General features: G+C 49.0%; 1 protein-coding gene across 5 annotated transcripts in view; it reads right to left on the bottom strand.

Annotated features, from left to right (window-relative positions):
* Window positions 1-1363: 1363 nt before the first annotated feature.
* LOC140396542 (transcription factor EC-like) overlaps window positions 1364-18041 on the bottom strand; it is a 150437-nt gene continuing 133759 nt past the window's right edge. For 2 of the 5 annotated variants that reach the window (XM_072485271.1, XM_072485274.1), the window contains 4 exons: window positions 16642-16698; window positions 16414-16489; window positions 15041-15188; window positions 1364-4224 (listed from right to left, as the gene is read on the bottom strand). In XM_072485271.1, coding sequence (XP_072341372.1) covers window positions 3859-4224; window positions 15041-15188; window positions 16414-16489; window positions 16642-16698 — 647 coding nt within the window. In that variant the 3' untranslated portion in view covers window positions 1364-3858. Of the gene's footprint in view, window positions 4225-15040; window positions 15222-16413; window positions 16490-16641; window positions 16699-18041 lie in introns of all 5 variants that reach the window. The other 3 variants (XM_072485272.1, XM_072485273.1, XM_072485270.1) reach the window with 2 other exon arrangements.

The raw sequence follows: 18041 nt of genomic DNA, 5'->3' as shown, positions 1-18041 counted from the left end.
TATTACACTGCGTTCAGGTGATGAGCCTCCTACAGGTCAATGCGAGATGGATAGGTGCAAATCCGGAGTGTTAGGAACTGGTTCTGGGGGGAGTGAGCAGGATGTAATACATTGAGCAGAGTATGGACGAGTATGAGGGGTCAAATGTAACTGCACTCACCAACCTTCATCACGCATTTAAGGTCTTCATTTTTCGTGTGGCATTGCCGCCAGATCCTTGAACCAAGACTCCATGAATTGATCTCCCTCAGTGCCTGCACCAATTCCACTCAAGGGATTGTCTCTAGTTCCCTGCAGTAACAGGGGGCTGAATTTTCTCGGGCCTGCAGGAGCAGGATATGATGTGGGAGCCACTAAATGTAGCCAGAGTAGCACATCCATCACTGACCACCATGACATTTTGCCAGAGGTGGTGGAAGGATGCACCCTGCCCAGAGGTCAATTGTGCCCGAGTGGTGAACTATGGTGTCCTCCATGCATGTCCCTCCTGATAATGCGCCCTAATCATGCACCCTTGACAATGGCCATCCCGATGAGGACATCAGCCCCTGCCCTCACCAGCCACCTGTTCCCTCCCCTTGCCAGGGCCTGGCCTTGATGAGTCTTAGCTGAGAAATTCCAACAGGGCCACCCCCTCCTCTCATTAACTGGCAGAAGCAGACATGGGCGGAATTCTCAGTTTCTGTGGCTAAGAGCCAACGCCAGCATGGGACCAGTGGCGTTTCATGACCGGCAAATCGGCTCGAACCCCTCGCCGATTCCAGCTCCGCGTGAAATGCCTACGGATCGCACTGAAAATGGCCAGGGAATGGCCGGATCGTCCATGCGCATGGCTGACGACCAGCAGTGGTCGCACCGTACACCATGGCAACTGCCGTGCAGACCAAACTCACCATCTGCGTCCCCACAGCCCACGGGCTGGCCACCCCCCAGCCCTTGCAGAAGCCCCCCCCCCCCGGGCAGCTGCATGGACCCTAGCCGAGTGTGGCGCCATTGGAAACAGTCCACAGGTGACACGCCAGGTTCACGATTTGTGTTACCAAGTGTCCCGCACCATCGGAACGCGACTAATTGTAGGCGGAGCATCGCGGGTGGGCAGGAAGATGAGGCGGCAATGGCTTTGCGACTGCGTGCGACACGATGACCACCATTTTGGAGGAGGCAGAGAATCGCAAACCGGTGCTGGCCCAGATTTCGATTCTCTGCCCGATCGCCGATGTACAATTTTGGTGTCGGACAACGGAGAATCCCGCCCCATGTTTTTGGCATGGATTTTTTTTTTTTTCCCCGGCCTTTAAGCTAGGTGACCTTATGACGGCATAAGGCAACACAAGGCAGAATATGAAGATCACAAGTTTCAATGTTGTTTTATGGTGAGTTTACTAGTTTTAGTCATGGCCATTTCATTTGACACTGACTCTACATAAAGAATTTAGCACTCAATCTTTTACACAAGATTAAAATCTGTACAAATTTTACAAATGGTTATTGTATACAAAAATTGTAATTATACAATGACAGTACTTTTCAGTAGTTTATAACCTTGAATAGAGATTGGAGTCTCTCAATCATCATCAGTGCTCAAGTCCAGAAATCGTTGCACAAGTAGCTGGTTAACATGGTCATTAAGCTGTCAAAATAGTCATCTCATCCCTCATTCATAACTGGCACAATAAACCTATGTACACAGAACAGGGTAAACATTGCGGCTTCAATAGCAATATTACTTGTCTTTGTTCTGCTTCCTAAAGCAAAGACTGGCTAAATGCCCGAGATTGAATGAGATTTTCATTTTCCATTCTGTTGTATGGTAAATCATTCATACACAGCTTTCAAGAATTCTAGTTTATTTGAACGAGAACCTTCCAAAACAAAATTGCAATTTGATCCATGTATTGGAAAATACCACTCGAGATATCACAACAACATTATAGCTGATCAATTTGGGACATTTCCAGCAGGTCCAAAAAAGCTGATGCAACACCAAACCATCATCATCATCAGTTAAACGAATAAAGGCCAATCACAGATTTCAACATTTATACTGCCTGTATCACCTCCTCGATCAAATCCTGCTCCCCATCACCTCGATCTTTGCCAGTCTCCGTTGGCACCTGGTCCCCCAAGCACTTAAAAATTTAAAATGCTCATCCTCATCATTAAACCCTTCCATGACCTCAGGACAAACTCTGTAACGTACTCCCCATCTACAAAGAGACTACAACATTCCATTTCTGACTCTAGGGCCCCCTCTGTATTGACCCTCACATTTGGTAGCGGAGTGCAGTCACACACACTGGAATTCTTTGAATTTTCCAATTCCCTTGAAGACTTTCTGAAAACTCAGCTCTGACCAAGTCCTTTCGTTGATTATCGTTCCGCACCCCACCTCCCAAATCTTTGGCTCAGTGTCCCACGAGCAGCACCTTGGAACATTTTGCTCTAGTAAAGATGGAGCATAAATGAATACCATTGCTGTTGTTGAAAAAAAAAGGAAAATAGTTAGAAAAAAAAAAAACCTCGCGCAATGCCCCTTTTGCTAATTGCAACATATTTTAATTATGCCATTCTTACCTACTAATCAAATAGATCCAACAATTAATACATGGTGGGGAAAATAGGTTACTATTTTTTTTTTTTTTTTTTAAAAAGAAACATGGCTTGAGGTACATTAAGTAGTTTTTCAAAAGCACAAAATCCAAGACCATTACTTTTTGCTACTGCAAAATACAAGTTATGTAACACTCCTTAGGAACTAAACGTCTGAAAACTCAGACATTGTGGGAGCTCTCTTTCAACATTTAAAAAAGAAATCAAAAATGTATTAAGCATTTTCTACTATATGCACTTGCTTAATGCATCACTAATTAACTAATATACACACATTATATTTGAAACAAGGGCTCGTGTGTAACACTGCAACATAATTCTTCCATATGTCCAGAAAGGCAGATCCAGTACTCCAATAATTTCTTTTTAAAAAAAAGTTTTTTTTGCATCATGTCGGCACTTATTTCTCGAAATGAACTCTCCCATCTCCCCTTTGCTCAATTTGCTTGCTGTCAAAAAGAAACAGGAATGGGCAGTAATGCACAATTCTAATCCACACCCAGTCAGGTGGGCCGAGAATCTTTGTCCCCCTTGAAGCACAAGAATGCAGCTGGGACTGAAAACGTACCTTGGCAAAGGGGGTGGGCGACAGGGGAAGAAACACAACCTCACCCTAAATTTCTAAAATGATACAAACATTATTTTGTATTTAGGAAAAAAAAAGTGCAATTCCAGCTGACCCTTCAATAGTCCATTTAGTGTCTGTAACTGTTAGCTGGATAAGACATAGTCATGCTGTATTTGCTTAAAATAGTTTAATGTGCATTTGTCCGACTGTTTTGCCAGATTCATATTTCCACATTTTGACCTCATTGTTTCTCCTCCACAAAAGAAAAATTTTCGTTACGGAAAAAATAATAATTGTTCCACTTCAATTTGAGCCAGAGTATACCGATCAATTTGTCATTTGCAAATCTACTTCAGGAAAGGAATGTTGGAGCTATACATTCCCTATTAATTGTGCACATCATTCCATATTTCTTCAGAAAATATGCAAGTTTTATTTGTCCACGTGGACGCGAGATCTCAGTTTCCCTCGTGAAGGATTATTAATAGCAGCACCAAAGGTGAAATAAACAGCAAACGTGGAGAGGATTCTAACCTTCAGTGTAAAAATGTTTAACAGCTCGATGTGCAAATGGCTCACAGGGCATCAAGCAGTAAGCAAATCACCTCAAGTGCGTTTAATCATTTTTTTTTAAAGAAGTGAAATGATCTTCGTCCCTCACCGCACAATAATGATATTTTTCATAATTCCTCATCTGTGCTGAAACTGCTTCTCCTGCTGCTTCCTTTAGATGCATCAGGTGACGTTGCAGCAGACAACAAAGGATCAGAGATTGTGTTATCTATGAGAATGTTATCAAGCCGGTTTTCCTGTTTCAAAGCAGCACTGAAGGACAAGTCTGTGAAATGGGACAGGGGGTCCAAGAAGCCGCAGGATCCTTCATTGAGTTCATTCAACATCTGAGGTAAGGATTGCTGCTGCAGGTAATCAGGGCAATTGTCCCCTTGGTAGGACTCGTGCTTAACAAGGTGAGTCACCAGCTCCGTTGGACTCGGGGCCGAGGACATAGTGGGCAACCCATGGACTCGGGCTTGCATTTCGAGCTCCTGAAAATGAGAAGAAGCCATCTTAGACACATCCAAGTCATTGATAAACACAAAATAAATCCACAAATTAAGATATAGGGCAGGGTTCTCTGATCCTGAGGCTAAGTGTTGACGCCGCCGTAAAGGCTGTTACGTTACTCGACGGCGTCAGCGTGGCCTCAGCAGCAGCGATTCTTACCCCTACAGGGGGCCAGCACGGCACTGGGGCGACCCGATCCCGGCATCAGATGGGCGCCGTGGGTCTGCGCATGCACAGTGAGACTGGCGCCAATGCGTGCATGCGCAGTGGCTCCCTTCTCCGCGCCAACGCAACATGGCATAGTGCTACAGGGGCCGGCGGGGAACAAAAGAGCCCCCCCGCCCCCCCCAAGGTCCCACCGGGTAAGGCCACACGTGGACGGCGCCGGCGGGACTCAGATTATTTTTATTTTTATTTATTTTTTTTAAATAAATGGCCGCTCGGCCCATGCCGGGCTGAGAATCGCCCGGGGGGCCCCCGACCGGGACCGCGCCAGCGCCAATGGCGCCGATTCTCCGCTCTCCAGAGAATCAGCGGACCGGCGTCAGGGCGACGTCATGCCATTCACGCCCGGCGATTCTCCGGCCCGGTTTGAGAGAATCCCACCCATCATCCTTAATCCACGTTGAATGCCGGATTTTTTGGGCCAAGTTACAACAGTGTCAAGTAAAACCAAAGAGCCCATAACCAAATATGACTTTCTGGGAGGTGTTGGGGGCAGAATGGAAAAATTACAAGACACTTCTTACCAATTCAATAGAATTGTTTGTCGTCACGTAGCTCAACATTTCCACCACCCTTTTTCTAAAATGAATATCAGGGTGATGGAAAAAAATATAAAACAAGAACTATTTTCAAATCTCAAAGCAACTCAGCAAAATTCTTTTTATATATGAAAAAAAACACTTTCTCCTTTAATACTAAGGCTGGTTTGAGGTTTAATTTGGTGCCATTGGCATAGGAACAATCCCAGGGATTGAATCAGAGGGCAAAAGAGGTTCAAGAGAATACATTTTTTTTTTTTTTATAAATGTAAAAATTCCAGGAGAAACAAGTTTACTAGCACAGCGAATGCATCAAGTCATCTTCAGACCTCATGACTGCCTTGGTCCGAACATAGAAGAAAAATACGCATTCCAGAGGGGAGTTGAGAGAGCGACTGCCGCTTTTGACAACAGTGCGATATTAAGTAAAATTGTAGGTTATGGGAATCAGGGAAAATTCTTTACTGACTCAGATTCATGTCTAGCACAAAGGGAAATAGTCTCAAGGGGGACAGTAGGCTAAGAGTGCGGTGATCAGTTCAATCCAACACTGAAGCAGTTCATGCATACATGTAACAAGTCCTTGACAACCTTCAGAATTGTGCTGAAAGTGGCAAACGTGTATATTGTGCAAGTCTGCTTGCTATTGGTGCTCACTGTGCTTGATTAGTTGAACTTGTGTGTGGACTGCAGAAGGAACCAGTGACATAGGACTGAATAAAACCTGTTACCCAAATAGAAATTTTGTATTTAAATACTTGTATTTATTGGAGGTCAATATCTCAATCCCAGGACGTTGGTCCCAGGACATTGGTGCAAGAGTTCTTGGACCCAACCACCTTCAGCTGCTTCATCGATGTCCTTGCCTCCATCACAAGGTCAGAAGTTGGAGGTTCAGTACCATTTCACAGTACCTGGACAACATCCAGTCTTGGGCAAGTGACAATTAACATTCACGTTACACAAATTCCAGCCAATGACCATCTTTAAGGGAGATTCCAACCATTTCTCCTTGACATCGAATGGCATTACCATTCTGAATTACCCCTCTATCAAAATCTGTTGAGTTATCATTGACCAGAAATTGAACTGGATCGGTCATACAAATACCGTGGCTACAAGAGCAGGTCAAAGGCTGGGTTTCTGAAGGGAGTAATTCATCTCCTGACTCCTCAAGCCTGCCAACCAATTACAAGGCACAAGTCTCAGAGTGCGATGGAATACTCTCCATTTACCTGGATGAGTGAAACTCAAACAATACTCAAGTACTTCAATAGGCGGTGGGACAAAGACCACTTTCTTGGCATGCACTGTGCATACAATCGCAACATTGCAGGATGCAAAAGGCTGTGGGACACAGTTATGACTGCCATCGACACCAAAGCATCATTTGGTGAGTGTGGCTTCAACGACTCCTAGAAAAACTGGAGCCAACAAGAATCAGAGGAGAAACTCGTCGACAGACCTCGCACAAAAGGAAGATGGTTGTATTTATTGGTTGTATACTCTACATGCACTGGAGCAACTCATTGAGGCTCCTTTAACAACAGCAACACCTTCCAAACCCGCAACCTCTACCATCCAGAAGGAGAAGGGCAGCAGATGAATGGGAACACCACTACCTTCAAGTTTCTCTCCAAATCACACATCACCCGAACTTGGAACTCTCCCATTATTCATTCACAGTCACTGGGTTAAAATCCTGGACCTCCCTACCTTATAGCACTAAGGACGTACCGACAGCTCATGCCCGAAGGCAAAATTATAAAAATAAGGGGAGAGATCTAACAGAAAGAGTGTCATTTGTGGTGGTGGTTCCCCCACCGCTTTCTAATCACACTTGAGCCACTTTTTGGGGTCCGGGGAGTTTCTCCCTGGCAGAACCCACACTTTGGAATTTATCACCACTGGAGAGCTGAACTCAACTGGCCAGAGCAGATCCTCAGAGATTGGGCCACCATTTTGAAAGGAGCTCCGATCTCTAAATGGGCTCCCATACCCTCCGCCATGGGCAGTATCACCACTCCACACATTTGGACATTTCTAACTCTCCCGTGCCCCCCCCCTCCCCCCCCCGGGCAGATACCCAATCCCCCCCCCTCAGGCCCCACACATTCCTTTAAGCCCTCCCTTCCAGCCCCATCACCAACACCCCTCCCCCAAACTCCCAGAGGCCCCTCCTTACCTTACCTGCATGTCCCACCTTCCCTTCATGAGCATCCTCAGGGACCGACACTTGGCACTGCCACTCAGGCAGCCACATTTCAGGGAGAGGGCTGTGGAGACACCGTCCTGTCCCTAGCCACCCAGGGGTCTCCAATGACCTGGTAGACCCCCACCCCCAGTGCCGTTCTGCTTGGTCAGCATTTGTGTGGACCAGTATGGCACTTGGCTGGAGCCTCATGGGGAGGCCGATAGATCCCAGGTGAGTTTGCTGGAGTACGTTTAAAACCTACTTAAGTGAGCACAACTTGGTCACGCACATTGTGGGGACGATCCAGATGCCACAAGGTGCACTAGCTGCCGGCTAGCCCACAGGAGGCTACACCTGACATCTACCAGCCACACCGCGCTCCCGGTCGATCACGACGCAGCGAGTAGATCGCGCCATGTGCCGCCCCTCAGCTGAAAAGGTCTGCTCAAATCAAGGCATTACACTAGGAAGGCTATCAAAGCCTTAAGTGGGAAAAGAGATTCTCTGTAATGGTGCCAGGACGGAGGGACTGACCTGGTATATATCACTTGGGTTGCTGACAACATGATCAACCTTGGGCTATAAAAGAGAATGCCGGGAGCAGCAGCAGACATGCCTTAAATACAGGTGTCGACTGGAGGAAGCCACACCACAGTAATAAATGAATGTTAAAGCAGAATACTATAGCCAGAACCAATTAAAATGACCCATAACCAGGTGATCAGATGCAAGTCCTGTCATCTTGTCACATTCAGTCATGAATGTTGGTGGACAATAAAATATCTAATGGCAGGAGATGCAACCCAGTACACAAAAGGTTGAATCACTCAGTCCCCCTTCGGTCAGAAATATCAGTTTGAATGATCAATTCTGGCCTGCTACAGAGCGTTATGCATTTCCAATGACATGGCAAACGATAAGTCTACCGTTGCAGCCCGTTGAGCAAACACCTTTCCAATAAAGCTCTTTGTTTGTTTGTACTTGTTGGCCAATTTGATTCACTCCACTTGATAAAGAAACAACGAAGCTTACTGCAGACAGCATGCTTATAGGCCCTGACAACCTTCAGGCTGTAGCATGGGAGCCTGTACTCCAGATATAGCTGCTACCCCGGCATCTACCAGGAGGTTCACTAGGTTGATTCCAGAGATGAGGGGTTTGTCGTATGGAGAGAGATTGAACAGTTTAGGCCTGTACTCTAGAATTTATAAGAGATCATCAAATTGAGGTAAACAAGATGATAAAATGCATGGAGAATGTGGAGCGAATGCTTCCTCTTGTGGGGCATTCCGAAACGGGAGGTCATACGCTTAGGATAAGAGGTAGCAAAGTTTTTGAGGAGAAACTATTTCTCCGAAAGGGTCATGAATCTGGGGAATTCACTACCCCAGATTGCAGTGGATGCTGGGACAGCGAGTAAATTTGAGGAGGAGTAGGACAGATTTTAAATTGGTAATGGGTTGAAGGGTTATGGAGAACGGGCAGGAAGGTGGAGATGAGGTCATGATGACATCAGCCATGATCGTATTGAACGGTGGGGCAGGCTCGAGTGGTTAAATTGCCTACTCTGAATTGCTCCTCGTTCATGTGTTCCAAGAAAGAACTACTCTGGCTGATTTCATATCCAGCTTGGTAGCTCTTTAGGTTATCAACATCCCGGTGGCGCAGTGGTTAGCACTGCTGCCTACAGCGCTGAAGACCCAGGTTCAATTCCGGCCCTGGGTCTCTGTCCGTGTGGAGTTTGCATGCTCTCCCAGTGTCTGCGTGGGTTTCACCCCCACAACCCAAGATGTGCAGGGTAGGTGGATTAGCCGCACTAAATTGCTCCTTAATTGGGCACTCTAATTTTTTTATTATTTTTTTTAAAAGGTTGACAGCATCCTAAGCACAAATAGGGTGTTCATGATCAATAAGGAATTTCTTCATTAATATGAAGGTCAGGGGTTACGGGGAGAGGCAGGATAATGGGGAACAGAACGGCAGAGCCGACTCAATGGGCCAAATGGACGAATTCTGCTCCTATATCTTATTAACTTACAAAATGTGGAAAATTGGCCAAAATTGGCAGGCAACAACCACAGTCATAGAGTCACAGGGTGTGATGTAACTAAATGGGAACAAAGACCCATAGCGAGCGCATATAGCCACGTGGCACTGACAGCACCGAGAAACACAATGCTATTGAACGGCACTCAGGTTAAATAGGGGGCCTCAGTGGGGAATGTGAGGCCAAGGCCGTTTATCATGGCCAAAACCAATAACCTCCATATCCAATTAGCGTACTCTAAATGTAGCCAACAATGCTGACAAGAATCACTCCAACTCCGTTTGGATTCTCCCCAAATCACATGGTTCCAGGCCTCAATATAGCCTTCGTTCAAAAAATGTTCAAAGAGCTGAATTCCAGGGGCAGGGTTAATGACTTTCATTGACTTCAAGACAGTATTTGACAGTGCGTCATCGAGAAGCCCTGATAACATAGAAATTAAAGGGGATCATAACAAACTCTTGAAGAAATTTCGCAATATGCTAGGCCCAACATTCTTCAGCTGCTTCAATGAACTGCCCTCCATCAGAAGGTCAGAAGTCATTTTGTTTGAAAATACTAGGTTGATGAATGCTGTTTTAATTCTATTTGCAATTCCTCAGCTAATGGGAGTGGTCTGTCCCCACATGGAAGATAAACCTGGGCAACATCCAGGCTTGGGCTGGCAAATGGCAAATAACATCATGCCACAAAAGCAGAGGGCAACAGGAGTTTCTCTCTGTCCCCTTGATGCTCAACAGCTTTGAATTCTGGAACATCAGCATCTCCCGGGTCTGAGTGGAGGGAAATATCAGCAGGAGCTTGTCATTGACCAGAAACAAGCACTGCAGCTACAAGAGCAGATCAAAAGCTGGGTATTTCTGCTAGTGCCTCACCAAATCCTCTCTATCGTCCACAAAGGCAGAGGTCTCAACTTGCCTGGATGAGTGTTGTTCCAACAAAATCCCAAGTATCTGGACACCTTCCAGGTCAAATCAGCCCACTTGATCCACCACCTTAAAAACATTAACTTCCTCCATCAGCAGTGCAGTGTGGCTGTAGTGAACACCATCTACATGATGCACTCCAGAAAATGGCGCCGGAGCGAGGCGACTCTCTGCGAGCTCACCCCACCAGATCCACTTTTTACTTAACTTATACTCGTTCTAATCTTTTAAAATTTAATTCTAAGACTAACATTATTACTAACCTCTCTCTTTTATCTTTTCTTGCAGGCTTGAACATCCTCCGAGGCCCGTGGAAACCTTTTGACCCGACCCGACCTGACCTCCACGACCTGGAAGTGGATCGGGCCCAAATCGGAAGTGAAGCCCCGACCTCGATTTGGAGCTGACCCGGCCTCGGAGCTCCCAACCCGGCCTAACAACTGAAGCCAATCCCTGGATCGCCCGGTCCAGTCCCCGGAGCTCCCGACCCGACCCCCAGCGATGAGACCCAGCCCAACTCGACCCACGAGAGCCCGCCCAGCGACCCGGAGAGGCCCGCCCAGCAACCCGACCTACCTGGAGATGGAAGAAAGAAAAATCCACGTGGAGGCCTGACCGGGCCGACTTCAAGACCCGACTGCAGGAGTGCCCAGGGAGGGAACAGATCACGAGACTCAGGCCAACCTGCCCAGGAAGCCCCTGCCCACGACCCAGGAGCCCCGAAATGGCGGAGACCCCGGGCGAGGACCCGAACGCGCTGCAAGGTATTCACATGCCCGCAGAACGCCGGGACCCACCCGGATCGCAAACATGCCCCCCTAGCAACCCCTCTACCTCAACCAGCACCCAGGACCCTGCCAGATGTGACCCCGGCAACATAACCAGCGCCCTGGTCCCCGCCAGCACCCTCGACCCCGCCAGACGCGACCACCTACCTTCCACAAGGTCAGACATCTCCAATCGGATCCCAGGACCATCCAGCCACAGCCACCGACCGAGGAAGCGAGGGAAAGGCGGTGATCTGCAGGGTAGACTGAAGCAACACGGTTTCAAGACCCCTCTCCCCAGCATACTCCTGGCAAACGTCCAAGCGATCGAAAACAAGCTGGATGAACTTAACGCCAGACTTACCTCTAAGAGGGAAGTAAGAGACTGCTGTGTGCTCTGTTTCACAGAGACATGGCCCACGCCCGCCTCACCGGACTGTGCCATACAACCTGAAGGCTTCTCAATTCACCGGGCGGACCGCACGAGGTCATCAGGCAAAGCAAAGGGTGGAGGGATTTGCCTCCTCATCAACTCCTCCTGGTGCTTGGATGTGGCGACCCTGGTGACCTACTGCTCCCCGGATCTGGAATGCCTGACCGTGAATACTATCTTCCACACGAGTTCACTTCAGCCATTATCACAGCGGTCTACATCCCACCCCAGGTAGAAGTGAGGAAGGCGCTGGACGAACTGTACACAGTTATAAACAACTACGGAACAGAACAAGGCCTTGTTCATCGTGGCCGGAGACTTCAGCAAGGCCAACCTCAAGAGTGTATTGCCAAAATTCCACCAGCACATCTCCTGTCCCACCAGGGGCGACAACACTCTTGACCACTGCTACACAAAAATCAAGGGTGCCTACCGTTCCATCCCCTGACCGCACTTTGGGAAATCAGACCATAAGACGGTGCTCCTCCCGGCATACAAGCAGAAACTCAAGCGGGAGAATCCAGCTAAGGAGGTCATGCAGTGCTGGTCCGAGGTAACAGAAGAGCTCTTATGTGACTGCTTAGAGACAGTGGACTGGTCCATATTTAAGAAATCAGCAGCCAACTTAAATGAATATGCCACCACCGTCACAGACCTCATCAGCAAATGTGTGGACGACTGCGTGCCAAAGAAAGCAGTACGTGCGTTCCCCAACCGGAAACATAGAACATAGAACATAGAAAATACAGCACATAACAGGCCCTTCGGCCCACAATGTTGTGCCGAACCTTTGTCCTAGATTAATCATAGATTATCATTGAATTTACAGTGCAGAAGGAGGCCATTCGGCCCTTTGAGTCTGCACCGGCTCTTGGAAAGAGCACCCTACCCAAACTCAACACCTCCACCCAACACCAAGGGCAATTTTGGACATTAAGGGCAATTTATCATTGGCCAATTCACCTAACCTGCACATCTTTGGACTGTGGGAGGAAACCGGAGCACCCGGAGGAAACCCACGCAGACACGGGGAGGACGTGCAGACTCCGCACAGACAGTGACCCAAGCCGGAATCGAACCTGGGACCCTGGAGCTGTGAAGCAATTGTGCTATCCACAATGCTACCGTGCTGCCCTTAAGAACAAATAAATCTGCACTATATCATTTTACCGTAATCCATGTACCAATCCAATAGCTGCTTGAAGGTCCCTAATGTTTCCAACTCAACTACTTCCACAGGCAGTGCATTCCATGCCCCCACTACTCTCTGGGTAAAGAACCTACCTCTGACATCCCTCCTATATCTTCCACCTTTCACCTTAAATTTATGTCCCCTTGTAATGGTTTGTTCCACCCGGGGAAAAACCATGGCTCAATCGCGAGATTGACTCCCGACTGAAGGACAGATGAGGCGTTCAAGTCAGACGACCCTGACCTATACAAGAAATCCAGGTACGACCTCCGCAAAGCCATCCGAGATGCCAAGAGAGAATATCAAACCAAGCTAGAGTCACAGACAGACTCGGCGATTGTGGCAAGGTCTAAACAGCATAAAGGGCTACAAATGAAGCCGAGCAGTATCTCCAGCAGCAGCGCACCCGTCCCCGATGAACTCAATGCATTCTATGCTCGGTTCGAGCAGGTAACCAACAATCCGCTGTCGAGTGCCCCAGCAGCCCATAACTCACCCATACACACAATCACAGCTTCCGAAGTCAGATCAGCCTTCCTGAAAGTGAACCTTCGGAAGGCGACGGGCCCAGACGGGATCCCTGGTCGTGCACTCGGAGCCTGCGCGGACCAGCTGGCAGAGGTGTTCGCGGACATCTTTAGCCTGTCCCTACTCCACTCCGAGGTCCCCACCTGCTTCAAGAAGACCACCATCATACCAGTGCCAAAGAGGAACCAGGCAACGTGCCTCAATGACTACCATCCGGTGGCCCTGACTTCAGTCATAATGAAGTGCTTCGAGAGGTTGATCATGAAGCGCATCACCTCCATACTCCCAGAACGTCTTGATCCACTGCAATTCGCATACCGTCGCAAACGGTCCACAGCAGATGCCATTTCCCTGGCCCTACACTCATCCCTAGAGCATCTCAACAACAAGGACTCCTACATCAGACTCCTATTTATTGACTACAGCTCCGCCTTCAACACCAATATCCCAGCCAAGCTCATATCAAAGCTCCAAAACCTAGGACTAGGCTCCCCAATCTGCAACTGGATCCTCGATTTTCTGACCACCAGACCACAATCAGCAAGAATGAACAACAACACCTCCACAAAACTGGGGCCCCGCAAGGCTGCGTACTTAGCCCCCTACTCTACTCCCTGTACACACACGACTGCGTGGCAAAATTTGGTTCCAACTCCATCTACAAGTTTGCTGATGATACGACCATAGTGGGCCGGATCTCGAATAACGACAAGTCAGAATACAGGATGGAGATTCAGAACCTAGTGGAGTGGTGCAGCGACAACAATCTCTCCCTCAATGCCAGCAAAACTAAAGAGCTGGTCATGGACTTCAGGAAGCAAAGTACTGTACACACCCCTGTCAGCATCAACAGGGCCGAGGTGGAGATGGTTCACAGTTTAAAATTCCTGGGGGTGCACATCTGCAAAAATCTGTCTGGTCCACCCACGTCGACGCTACCACCAAGAAAGCACAACAGCGCCTATAGTTCCTCAGGAAACTTGGCATGTCCACATTAACCCATACCAACGTTTACAGATGCACTATAGAACACTTCCTATCTAGCTGCAACTGCTCGGCCCAGGACCGCAAGAAACTTCAGAGAGTAACGAACACCGCCCAGTCCATCACACAAACCTACCTCCCATCCATTGACTCCATCTACACCTCCCGCTGCCTGGGGAAAGCGGGCAGCATAATCAAAGACCCCTCCCATCCGGCTTACTCGCTCTTCTAACTTCTTCCATCGGGCAGGAGATACAGAAGTCTGAGAACATGCACGAACAGACTCAAAAACAGCTTCTTCCCCGCTGTTACCAGACTCCTAATTGACCCTCTTATGGACTGACCTCATTAACACTACACCCTGTATGCTTCATCCGATGCCGGTGCTTATGTAGTTACATTGTATACCTTGTGTTGCCCTATTATGTATTTTCTTTTATTCCCTTTTCTTTCCATGTACGTAATGATCTGCTCGCAGAAAAATACTTTTCACTGTACCATGGTACACGTGACAATACACAAATCCAATCCAATCCAATCCAGCGCAGCAACTTGCCAAACCTTCTTTGGCAAGACCTCCCAAAACCATGACCATCATCACTGAGAAGGCCAAATGCAACACATAATGGGAACACCACACCCTGCAAGTTCCCCTCCAAGTCATAGACCCTTTTGATTACCTTTACTGCTCTGGGACAGGCCTGGGGCACCCTATCTGCCAGCATTGCTGGAACACCTTCACCATGTGGACTGCAGCTGAACACCACCTTCAACAGCACCAAGACTGGGCACTAACTGTTGGTCTTGCCGGTGACACCCACATCACAAAGGATAAAGTAAAAGCAAACTTTCGCCTTCACTAAATTGTCACTGGCAGCACTAGAGTTCCCCTTCCCTTCGCTCCCCTCCCAGTAATTGCAGAGTGCAGCCAACACATTTTAGCCTTCAGGCTCCTTACAAACCTGAATCCGCAGCAGTAGTCTGCGGTTTGCCTGTTCCAGCTTCTTTTGCCTGTTTTCTAGTTCTCGGACGCGGTGCTGTTCTTTCTGAAGCCACTTGATGTACTCCACAGAGGCTTTCAAAATGGTACCTTTGTTCCAGCGCACATCACTGCAGAGTAAAAGTTCATCTTTTAATAAAAGTCTGCCTCAGCAGAATTTTATCAAAAAAACAAAAAGGAAAAATTTATTCCAATTAATATTAAAAGCTAATTGCTGAATGGTTACTTCAAAAGTCAAAACAATAATGACAATATTGAAACGGTTATGGATTCTGGTAAGCGAATTCTGGGGAGACAATAGGGTTATCTCATTCAAAATTTGTATCTAATCAAACATTCACAGATCATTAAAGCACTTTCAATCATCCTAATCCTCAACCACCGTTCTCTTGTTGGAGGATGGCATCATTTCAGACAGCATGTTAATTTGGCAGAACCAAGAAGTCTAGTCGATCAAACCATTTAACAGAGTGGAGATCAGTATCCTATCCGGTTTGGTTTCAAACCCGTAATTGCACATAATGAGAAAGTATTTGAATGTACAAAGAACAATACAGCACAGGAACAGACCTTTCGGCTCTCCAAGCCTGTACTGGTCATGATACCACCCTTGGCCAAAACCCCCAGCACTGTCTAGTGCCGTATCCCTCTATACCCATCCTATCCATGTATTTGTCGCGATGCCTTTTGAACGCCGTTAATGTATCTGCTTCCACAACCTCCGCTGGTAGCGCGTTCCAGGCACTCACCGTCCTCTGTGCATAAAACCCTGACTCGCACATCTCCTCTAAACTTTGCCCAATGGACCTTAAACCGATTCCCCCTAGTGACTAACTCTTCCACGCTGGGAAAGGGAACCTGCTCATCCACTCTATCCATGGCCCTCATAATCCTGTAGACCTCTATCAGATCGCCCCTCAACCTCCGTCATTCTAATGAAAACAGTCGAGTGTATTCAGCCTCTCCGCACACGCACGAACCTCCAGACTAGGCCCGACCCTCCAGACCAGGCCGCATTCATGAACAAACTAATTTTATTTACACTATTTGGTTTCGAGTTCGACACTAATTCCTATGGTAAATAGATGATTAAACTACACTCACTAACACTATCTCGATCTCTATCTTCCAACTATATTCTATCTTCTCTAGCTCTACAATACTCTAGTCTCTTCCACCTCTACTCCACTCTCCCCAGCTCACTCCCCCAGAAGCCCAACAGCCAGTGCCTTTTATAGTACTGTCCCTTAGCACCATCTAGTGGCTCGTTTTAACATGACATTAACTCTTCACATAGCTGTACATTTGTATAATGTCACATACATCTTTACTTACGGATCACTGGACTTTGGAATTAAGGTACCAAGCTCTTTGATACGATAATTGATGTTGAATCTTCGTCTTCGTTCAACTGTTAATGAAAGGGTTAAACTAGTCACACACAAGTAATTAAATTGCACAAGCAGCAGGTAAATACAATTAAACCCAAATGTAGCCAAATGGAATAGATATTTGTATGTTCTAAATATAGTTATACTCGAGTAGCTTTCTTTTCGTACTTACTCAAGTTGTGATTATCTTTCTTTTGTCTTTCTTTAACAAGTGCCCGTGATTCAGCATCTGTGGCAGTTAATGAGGATTTGGTTAGTTTCAAGAAACCATAGAGTTCCATTTTAAACGAGAAACAATCAACCTAAGGATTGATAAACTTGTGCCCAGCATTCCAACAGCCTCGAATTGTCATTTATAAACACAGCCCATAAGACATAGGAGCAGAATTAGGCCATTTGAACAAAGAATATAGCACAGGAACAGGCCCTTCGGCCCTCCAAGCATGTACCTGTCATCCTTGGCCAAAACCCTCAGCATTTCCTAGTGCGGTATCCCTCCATACCCATCCTATCCATGTATTTGTCAAGATGCCTTTTGAACGCCGTTAATGTATCTGCTTCCACAACCTCCGCTGGCAACGCGTTCCAGGCACTCCTCCACCCCCCCCCCCCCCCCCACAGGACGTCCCCTCCACCCCCCCCCCCCCCCACAGGACGTCCCCTACACCCCGCCCCCCCCCCCCACAGGACGTCCCCTACACCCCGCCCCCCCCCCCCAGGACGTCCCCTACACCCCCCCCCCCCCAGGACGTCCCCTCCACCCCCCTCCCCCAGGACGTCCCCCCCACCCCACCCCCCCCCCCCCCCCCCCGGACGTCCCCTCCACTCCACCCCCCCCCCCCAGGACGTCCCCTCCACTCCACCCCCCCCCCCCCAGGACGTCCCCTCCACTCCAACCCCCCCCCCCCCCAGGACGTCCCCTCCCCACCACCCCCCCCCCCCTCACAGGACGTCCCCTCCACCCCCCCACCCACCCCAGGACGTCCCCTCCACACCCCCCCCCCCACAGGACGTCGTCCGCCCCCCCAGGACGTCCCCCCCCCCCTCCCCCTCCCCCTCCCAGGACGTCCCCTCCACCCCCCCCCCCCCCCAGGACGTCCCCTCCACTCCACCCCCCCCCCCCCCAGGACGTCCCCTCCACTCCACCCCCCCACCCCACCCCCCAGGACGTCCCCGCCACTCCACCCCCCCACCCACCCCCCAGGACGTCCCCTCCACTCCACCCCCCCCCCCCCCCAGGACGTCCCCTCCCACTCCACCCCCCCCCCCCCCCCCCGCCCCAGGACGTCCCCTTCACTCCACCCCCACCCCCCCAGGACGTCCCCTCCACTCCAACCCCCCCCCCCTCCCAGGACGTCCCCTCCACCCCCCCCTCCCAGGACGTCCCCTCCACCCCCCCCCTCCGAGGATGTCCCCTACACCCCCCACCCTCCCCTCCCCTCCCAGGACGTCCCCTCCACCCCCCTCCCCTCCAGCCCCCCCCTCCTCTCCCCTCCCCTCCCAGGACGTCCCCTCCACCCCCCTCCCCTCCACCCCCCTACCCTCCCAGGACGTCCACTCCACCCCCCCCCC

Source organism: Scyliorhinus torazame, chromosome 19, assembly GCF_047496885.1.
Source record: "Scyliorhinus torazame isolate Kashiwa2021f chromosome 19, sScyTor2.1, whole genome shotgun sequence".
NCBI classification, from domain to species: Eukaryota; Metazoa; Chordata; class Chondrichthyes; order Carcharhiniformes; family Scyliorhinidae; genus Scyliorhinus; species Scyliorhinus torazame.
The sequence above is the reverse complement of the archived record's forward strand: the minus strand, read 5'-3'. Positions and strand labels throughout refer to the sequence as shown.